Source organism: Musca autumnalis, unplaced genomic scaffold (genome assembly GCF_047663935.1).
Source record: "Musca autumnalis isolate F117 unplaced genomic scaffold, ASM4766393v1 scaffold_3, whole genome shotgun sequence".
Taxonomy (NCBI): domain Eukaryota; kingdom Metazoa; phylum Arthropoda; class Insecta; order Diptera; family Muscidae; genus Musca; species Musca autumnalis.
The window spans coordinates 136,670,375-136,679,764 of NW_027411866.1; the positions used below are offsets into that span (position 1 = coordinate 136,670,375).

At 37.1% G+C, this 9,390-nt stretch overlaps 1 protein-coding gene across 1 annotated transcript; it reads left to right on the forward strand.

Moving 5' to 3' along the window:
- Positions 1-673: 673 nt before the first annotated feature.
- On the forward strand, positions 674-6,622 carry ND-75 (NADH dehydrogenase (ubiquinone) 75 kDa subunit). Its single transcript, XM_073974535.1, has 9 exons — positions 674-843; positions 1,087-1,272; positions 1,335-1,666; positions 1,734-1,970; positions 3,922-4,385; positions 4,446-4,777; positions 4,848-5,214; positions 5,815-5,945; positions 6,009-6,622. The coding sequence occupies exons 2-9, from the start codon at positions 1,090-1,092 to the stop codon at positions 6,165-6,167; spliced, it is 2,205 nt and encodes a 734-aa protein (XP_073830636.1). The 5' UTR covers positions 674-843; positions 1,087-1,089; the 3' UTR covers positions 6,168-6,622.
- The last annotated feature ends 2,768 nt before the right edge of the window (positions 6,623-9,390 follow it).

Below are 9,390 nucleotides of genomic sequence, written 5' to 3' on the forward strand. Positions count from 1 at the left end.
GCCGACAAATGTATGTATGTGTTAGTAAATCAAATTTGTATTTGAAGACAAACAGTCTGGTGTAAACGCCTAGTTATTTTTAGAATAAATGATTTCGCCAGCCAAAGACGTATAGCAGTAAAGACTAGAAGAAATGCATTTACCAAAAACATATGCTAATAGTTCCACATTTTGGTTACAGATGGCTACACAACTCACTGGAATTGATAACAGCAATGCCAATCGTTTTTGATTCCCATTTCTCGCGGCAGAAAACATTAACGTCGTGTTTTGTGGCTGAAATTTATTTCTTTTCTTTTTTTATTGTTCATTCAATGAAAAAATCAAAAGCGAATGCCGTCAAACTTGAGTTTTAATGTTTTTCTTGTCAATATTCCAATGAATAACAGTTTTCGTTTAACAGAATGTTGCTATGATATCGTAGCAACAGAGGTTAACTCCACCTGCAGTTAATTTTTAACAATTGACTTTTCCTATCTTATAATATTGACATCTTTGGCCAGCGACGGGTAGGGATCAACCAACTGTTTTTTTTTTTTGTAGGGATCTCTAAAGCTACTGCTTATAAATTGTATCCAACGGAGTGCATTTTTCATAACTCCGTGTGGACTCCATCGAAGGATGTTGTGAAATCATAACTCCACATGCGCAACTTCCAAAATTTTTTGCTGGGCGTGCATTGCGTTTTCACTAACTGTAACAAACATATTTCGCATTTTGGCTGACATTCGTCACTTGTGGTTGGCAACACAGTAGCCATATGTCAACTCAACTGTCAAAACCATAAAAAATTCATCCGCTACATTTTATTCGGCTGCTCTAGTATATTTTCATAATCTTAGGGTAAGTTATATCTCCAAAAATGAATTGAAATTATTTGGAATTTATAAATTGGAGATTCAAATATTTATTTACCAAATGCTTTGCCAATTGAAAAGCATAAAATATATGGAAAAAATCATAACTACCCGAGAATCTGGTAATCGATTTGTACTATGCATTTGGTACTTATGTAATTATGATTGTCTCACAAAGGAATATGGCAAATAATAAAATCGGTTTATGTGAATGTTTTGATTTTTGCAGAATATGATTCGTGCACCGCTTGTAAAGGCCTTGGGCACACTGGGCTCGCCCACACATCAAATTGCCAGCAAAGCGGTGCGTACCAGTGCCGCCCTTGCCCAGACACCAGCCAAAGCACCTGAAAAGATTGAAGTTTTTGTTGATGACATTCCCGTTAAAGTAGCTCCTGGCACCACAGTACTACAGGTAACGTTAATGAAATGATGAATTGAAGAGATAATTAATTGCGAAGTTTTTTGTTATTTTAGGCTGCAGCAATGATTGGTGTGGAGATTCCCCGTTTCTGTTATCATGAACGTTTGGCTGTTGCCGGTAACTGTCGTATGTGCTTGGTTGAGGTTGAAAAGTCTCCCAAGCCTGTGGCTGCTTGTGCCATGCCTGTTATGAAGGGCTGGCGCATCAAAACCAACTCTGATATGACCCGCAAGGCCCGCGAAGGTGTTATGGAGTTCTTGTTGATGAACCATCCTTTGGATTGTCCCATTTGCGATCAAGGTGGTGAATGCGATTTACAAGATCAAGCTATGGCCTTCGGTTCAGATCGTTCTCGTTTTACCGATATCAATCACAGTGGAAAGCGGTAATTAGAAAATATACCTAGAGGATTAATGGACATTTTGTTTGATGGTTTTCTTCTTGTGTTTCAGTGCTGTCGAGGATAAGGATATTGGTCCATTGGTAAAAACTATCATGACCCGTTGCATTCATTGTACCCGTTGTGTACGTTTTGCCTCAGAAATTGCTGGTGTTGATGACTTGGGCACAACTGGCCGTGGTAATGACATGCAAATCGGTACCTACGTTGAAAAACTTTTCCTCAGTGAATTGTCTGGCAATGTTATTGATTTGTGTCCCGTTGGTGCCTTGACCAACAAACCCTACAGGTATGTAATATAATTTTATAAGTGTTTGCTGGCAATTGTTTGACGTCAGTGTTTACATTTGTTTATATAAACAAATGGCGTGTTTTTATATAATAATGTATTTGTGTATGAGATGGTGCGGAATTCCCGCCATTGTGTGAATTTAAAATCAATTTGAAAAACTATCTGCAAGAGAACTTGACTTTTTAAATTTCTTGGATGAAATTTTATATCAGTAAAAATGGATGCCTGTTTATCTAAAGCTCATCGAGCCACGGATAAATCACAACATTCATAATCCTAGTAGCACCGAGTATTCAGGAAACGGATGTTGATGCTTAATTGTTCAATAATGAAAACGAATTTTTCCTGGACTGCCGGTTACTAATTCAAACCCGAACGTTATCGGGATGGCCTGGAATCAACTCAGCATAGGACTGAAGTGTGAACCTATTGTAAAACAACATTATAGCTCTTCAGCTCCACGTTATTGCCAGAGGCAGAATGTTTATCCCTTGAATCGCAGCTCAATGACGCCTGTTCGCAACATGGGTTAGATTAGGTTTTTTGTGTGGACGAATAATTTTCTCAACTTATAGTTGCGTATTAAGTACATGAATTCCTGACCACCTTCAGACTACTTTTGATGTTTCAAAATTGTTCCCTATTGGTTTTCCTGATTTACGCATGCTCATGAATCATCTTTCGATTTTTTACCAGAAGTCAATGCCTCATTCCCATTTTGTCTCGCAATCGATTTTTATTGTCTTGTAACAATATAGGATCATCGTTGCCCAAGATCGTGTTCATCCTCTGCCATATTGAGGTTGAGTGACAGTATCATTTTTTGTTCGTCATAATAATTTCCTTCTCGTTCACCAATCGGGAATGATCGGAATGACAACTCCGTAGCTAACATTATCGGGTGTGTTCTGAGACACACTTCACCACTCACTTCACGCCTCAAACATTTTGTTCACCCATTTAGGTTTATTTTTCGAGAATTTTATGGACGGTCTAGTATGCACTATTCTTTTTAAATATTCTTATGAATCGTTGCCCCAGGAAATTCGCAGAAATAGGAGTAAATGGGGCGAACAAAATGCTTGAGTCGTAAAGTGACAGGTGAAGTGTGTCTCAGAACATACCCGTATGGTTTATTCTGCTACTACATTTTTAAATCGACAACCCGAGTGGCATCAACATACGGCAAACTTAGAAGTAGAAATAATAAGACCAAAGAATTGTAACAGGCTGCCCCCTCAAGACACAATTGGACCTTTCTGCAAGAAAGGGTGCTTCTATGGAACCTTTCTAAAACAAAAGGTGCTTCTATGGATCTTTCTAAAACAAAAGATGCTTCTATAGACCCTTTGTGAAGGAAAGGGTGCCTCTATGGATCCTTTCTGAATGAAAAGTTGCTTCCAAGGACCCTTTCTGAAAAAAGTTTCTTTTATGGACCCTTTCTGAAAGAAATGGTGCCTCTATGGGCCCTTTCTGAAAAAGGGTGCTTCTATGAATCCTTTCTGAAAATGGGTGCTTCTATGGACCCTTTCTGAAAAAGGGTGCTTCTATGGATCCTTTCTGAAAAAGGGTGCTTCTATGGATCCTTTCTGAAAAAGGGTGCTTCTATGGATCCTTTCTGAAAAAGGGTGCTTCCATGGACCCTTTCTGAAAAAGGGCGCTTCTATAGACTTCTTTCTCTGCTTCTATAGACTTTCAAAATACGTAGGTTATTTGTACTCGTATTACTGTGCTTGCTTGGGCGTTAGTTGTAACTTGCAGTTAACCTGAGTTCCGAACAGTGCAATGAACGAAATTTCTATAAAGAAAAGATTAACGACAAGCTTCACAACAGCTGAGAGTTGATCTAATCAACCTCCATTCTCACACACAATCTGGACAATCGCCTATAATACATTCATGCCGTAGCATTTAAAAATGAACAGTTTCTCTCTTTCATTTTTTCCAGCTTTGTTGCACGTCCTTGGGAAATTCGTAAGATTAGCAGTATTGATGTTTTGGATGCCGTCGGCAGTAACATTGTTGTTAGTACCCGTACCAATGAAGTTTTGCGTATTTTGCCCCGCGAAAACGAAGAGGTCAACGAAGAATGGTTGGCTGATAAATCACGTTTCGCTTGTGACGGTTTGAAACGCCAACGTTTGGTTGCACCCATGGTACGTATGCCAAATGGTGAATTGCAAGCTGTTGAATGGGAAGGTGCTTTGATTGCTGTTGCCAAGGCTTTGAAGAATGCCAAGGGTGCGGTTGCTGGTGTTGCCGGTCAATTGGCTGATGTTGAATCGATGGTAGCCCTTAAAGATTTATTGAACCGTAATGGTGGAGAAACTTTGTGTACAGAACAAGGTTTTGCCACCAAGGGTGCCAGCATTGATTTACGCTCGAATTATGTCTGCAACAGCTCCATTGCTGGTAGGTATTAATTTACATACATTATTGTAAACTTTACTAATATTGTTTGTCTACTTACAGCTTTGGAAGAAGCCGATGCTGTTTTGTTGATTGGTACCAATCCCCGTTATGAGGCTCCTTTGGTTAACACCCGCTTGCGCAAGGCTTATGTCCATAATGAGTTGGAAATTGCTTCAATTGGTCCCAAAGTTGATCTCTCCTACAAACATGACAACTTGGGCGAGGATGCTGGTTTGGTAACTCTTGTCTGTCAAGGTTCTCATGCCTTCTCCAAGGTTTTGGAAGGTGCCAAAAAGCCAGCCATTATTATTGGTGCCGAAGTTTTGGAACGTGCTGACGGTTCTGGTATTTTGGCCACAGTCAGTGCCTACTGCAAGAAATTGAACAAACCAGTAAGTTTTTGTAATTGCTTATAAGGAAAAATATATTTAATTATATTTGTTTATATATGTATTATTTTAGGGCTGGAACGCTTTGAACGTTTTGCAAACAAATGCGGCCCAAACTGGCGCCTATGATGTTGGCTACCAACCAGGTTATAAAAATGCCCTTAAGGCCCAACCCAAGGTGTTGTTCTTGTTGGGTGCTGATGCTGGCAAAATTTCCCGCGATCAATTACCCAAGGACTCTTTCGTTGTCTACATTGGTCATCATGGTGATAATGGTGCATCGATTGCTGATGCTGTGTTGCCTGGTGCCGCTTATACTGAAAAACAAGCCACCTATGTCAATACTGAAGGTCGTGCCCAACAAACTTTGTCTGCCGTTTCACCACCCGGTATGGCCCGTGAAGACTGGAAAATCTTGCGCGCCCTTTCCGAAGTTGCTGGTAAGTTGATGTTTGGGAGAAGGGAGGGGGGTTTTCATCAAGCATTAGGAATTAAGACAAAAGTCTTTAGAATGAAAATGGCCTTATTCAACATGCCTGCAAAGTCTGGAATAGTGATGCACTCATTGATATAAGTGAATTCTCTCTTTAGTCCTTGGGGAAGATTCGTGGGCTGATTACCCACGGTATAATCCTTCTTAACGATTGTCACTCTCAATTCGTTACGTGTTGGTAATCGGGTTACGATCAGGTTTTAGTGAAAATATGTATATCTCTAAGTGAGACGCAATTGAGTCTATAGACTTCGATGGTTCAATGCCATCGATGCAATGGAGACAGAAAGGTAAACTGTTTGAATCGAATAAACTTTTTACTACCTGTGGTTGAAGGATAAATTATAACCTCATTAGCCTGCTTGCCATCATTCTTGCTCACTGTCAGAGAGAACAGAGTTTCATCATTTTTAGATGAAGATTATAAAACTAAGTTTGATTACCATTTTTATCATAGACGGAACCAGAAGGGGATCTTTGTTATTTGGTCCTCAATTAATCTTTTTGAAAGGCTCGAACTTAAGTAATGTTTTGATTCATATTGCAGGCACTCCCCTCCCCTACGATACCCTCGATGATTTACGCAATCGCCTCGAAGACATTGCACCCCATTTGACACGTTGGGGCAAATTGGAACCAGCTGAAACATATAAAGGTGTTGCCGATCAAGTAGCTGAGGTAAAAAACAAAACCAATGTTTTTTCTAGCATCAATAATTATATTAATCTCAAACATTTACAGACCAAAGCCGTTGATAACACTAAGATTGATATTAAACTTAAGGAATTGCGTGACTACTACATGACCGATGCTGTGTCCAGAGCCTCACCCACAATGGCCAAATGTATATCGGCTGTCAACAAACAAAATAGCCAACCGAAGCAACGTGCTGTGTGTTAAATCAAGTGTATAGAGAAAGCGAAAAGAAGATGCTGAGTGTTTGAAACACTCGTAAATTTAATTTAAACAAAAATAAAACAAGTTCAACAAACAAAAATATTAAATTTAAAGAACTTTTTAAAAGTTTTATGCTCTTTTCTTCTTCAATAAAAAACTAGCTAAATGCAAATTATGCTTCAGTAACCGTAACCCATATTTTAAAAAAAAAAACTATTTCAGTGTTAATTACAAAAACAAGAATTTATTGAAACGAACGATGATAATTCAATGCTGTTAGAAAAATTCGAAATGTTTCCCTTTGAGAGCCATGTTTACCATCAATTCGTAATTGGATTTGTGGTAAGATCTGTTTTTATATTATTTCCTTTTTCTAGAAATAATGTGTATGATATTGGTTGAGAGCCAAAAAATAAACAAAATAAACTGATGGAATAAATATATTATAGTAGAATTAATAATTGTCTTTTGTATTAGAATATAGCGCATAATTGGGTATGTTTTTAACAAGAGAAGACCAAGGCCTAAATTCGCCTTTGTGTCACCTTACTAAATTCGCCTTGCTCCCAGCTTTCCATGATTCTGATAACTTGCGGACACTTGTCTAGTAGTCAGATTAGGGTTCATCATCCAACACTTTGGAAATGAAGTATTTACATTGCAAAAAATGACAACATCATAAGAAGACGAAGTAAATAAGTGTGTATGCGTACTCGATAATTTGTAATTGCTCTGTTCCAGAACCTGCAAGAAGCTACTAATTTTTGCTACGATAACAATTTTCCCTTTATGTTATCGAAGAAAATAGTAAAAATTAGTAGATTCTTGCAGTTCTGGAACAGACCAAATAATTATTACAAATTATTACTGAATGTTGTTTTTTTACACAAATGTTCAGTAAAAGAGAATGAATTGAGAAACTTGTTTTTAAATTTTTATTACTGAGAACTTATACATAGCGATTATGAATCTTCACGTAGGGAGCTACTCACAAGTGAGTTGCAGTTCACTTTCACCTGCTCGAGCTATTACGATTGGGCAGGGAGGAGCACAAAAAGTGAACAAGGGTTGACAAGTCGGAAAATGGAAAATAATGGCGCGACTTGTGAACCCTTGAAATAATAATTTGTGTTACCATACCGTCATTTTTTGCACAAATAACTTTGGGATTATTAAATTCTTATTTTTTGCATAAAAAGTAAATAAATTTTCAAATTAATAAACATTTCTAGCAAGAAAAATGTCGGTTATTAAAAATCCACTGTAAAAGAACATGAATATTGGTAAAAGAAAATACAACATTGAAACAACATGGCAACATCTGTAACAGCTGTTCTTTTGTTTTGACAGATATGTGAAAATTGTTTATTTACACTGAAGAATTCGTGAAATTTATTGGAAAATCGTAAAAAAGTGAACAACAGTAAAAACGTCATTAAATGGCTACAATAAGTAAATGTTTAATGTTGCATTTTGGGTGATAACAGAAATGGCAAGTTCTGAGGAATACCAAGGAAATGGAGTGGAAGCTGTACCAGCGATGTTAGGACATCACAGGAGATCAATGAATGGTTCAAATGAGGTTCAGCATTTAGCCAATTCCAAGAATTGTAAATACAATTCGTGAAACATCCGATATTTTCTCCAGTATAAGAACCAATTCTATGAATGCTAAGTATAATTCCTAATGCTTTCTTCAACACTTAAACCAATTTAATGAATTTTAAATACAATTTCAATAAATTTCAATTGTAATTCCAATTTTTTTTTTGTTCATGGCATATAACAACCGGTACTTAAAATACTATTCCAGGAAATTGCTTGGTGTAGATACCATTCCACTGGGTTATTGACGATGACGTGATTAAGATCTCAAAATGGTTTGGATCTTTTTGGGGCAACGGTCTGGACTTATATTCCATCAAAATATTTGATTCTATTCAAGCTTGAGGGCAAGTGATTGGACATGTCATCTTTTTAGCACCAGCACCCATTTTTTCCAAGACTGCGACCCCAAAAGTTCCAAATCGTGTACATTACTCTCTCTAGGAACAACAATCGCAGACATGGGTTGCTGCAGATTGGGTCCTTGTATATTTGTGAACCGCTTTATACAGTATGCACCTTTTTGATATGTCCATACCTGAAAACGGGGAACGCTTTAGTTACAGTACTTGCTTGGGCGTTACCGTGAGAGCCATCCCAATCACCATCTAGTAGGTTGGCCCGACACACTAGGTCCATCAAGAATGATCTTCACTTTCTAGAGAGGAAAGCCCAACGATACAGGAGAGAACCCCTTGCTCAACAAGCATTTCAAGTAGGTTTGTATAGCTTTCACATAGTCGCAGTTTCTAATGTAAACAAATATAGTGTGAATAAAGTCCACCACAAACCAGAGTAGTTTTTGCTCAACTATACTCGGGATATTGCAGTCGTCTAAATTCTTATAGGGCAAATGTTGATAGCACCATACATAGCACTCTTCGTCTTTTAAAGGTGCGATGCCAAACCTAGTCATTTAACTTCAGTGGATAGTTACATCCCATTCTTGGAACTGAAGTTAGACCCAATTTTGTACCAAATTCTGAAAGAATTCAGAGATTCAGACCGAATTCGTAAAGAACTCTGAAAAAATGTTAGCGGTAAATGTCATAATATTTGTTTTTGTCGAAAACATATTGCGATTAAAAATATAAAGAAACTCTTATCACAATAAGGTAGAATCTATTCCATTTCCAATATTTCAACCATCTTTGATGGTCATCCTCAGGGATTGGCTTTCAAAAACAAGAACATTTGTTTTATGCAACTATAAACAATATGGTAGAAATTTATAATAACAATGATATTTCTTTCTTTTTATAAGAATAAAAACAAAAAAATTTTAATTCTTAAGTTGACCTCAAGCCAAAATTAAAACCAAAGAAAAAAGCGTCCAAAGGTCAACAATAACCTCAAAACATAAAAAATTTCTAATTATTTTTTGTTGCTTTCAACCTAAAATACAATTAATTATCATTACAGATACAAAATATTCTTATTTTTTAAAATAAATGACCACACTTAAATTTTTTTGTTCAACTCACTTTGATTTCGGTAGTGAGAAATTTCAGCACAAATTTGCCTCTTTTTCTCACTTTTTTTACATTTGTAATAGCTAATTTTTTCACGAACGTGAGTTTTGCTTACCCTCTTGTTGTTTATAATAAGGGAAGAGTGAGAA

Excerpts from the sequence above, each read along its gene's own strand:
- ND-75 (XM_073974535.1), top strand. The coding sequence starts at position 1,090 with ATGATTCGTGCACCGCTTGTAAAGGCCTTGGGCACACTGGGCTCGCCC. Across the intron at positions 4,386-4,445 it reads CTGCAACAGCTCCATTGCTG|CTTTGGAAGAAGCCGATGCT; the intron begins GTAGGTATTAAT and ends GTCTACTTACAG. Across the intron at positions 5,215-5,814 it reads CGCCCTTTCCGAAGTTGCTG|GCACTCCCCTCCCCTACGAT; the intron begins GTAAGTTGATGT and ends TTCATATTGCAG.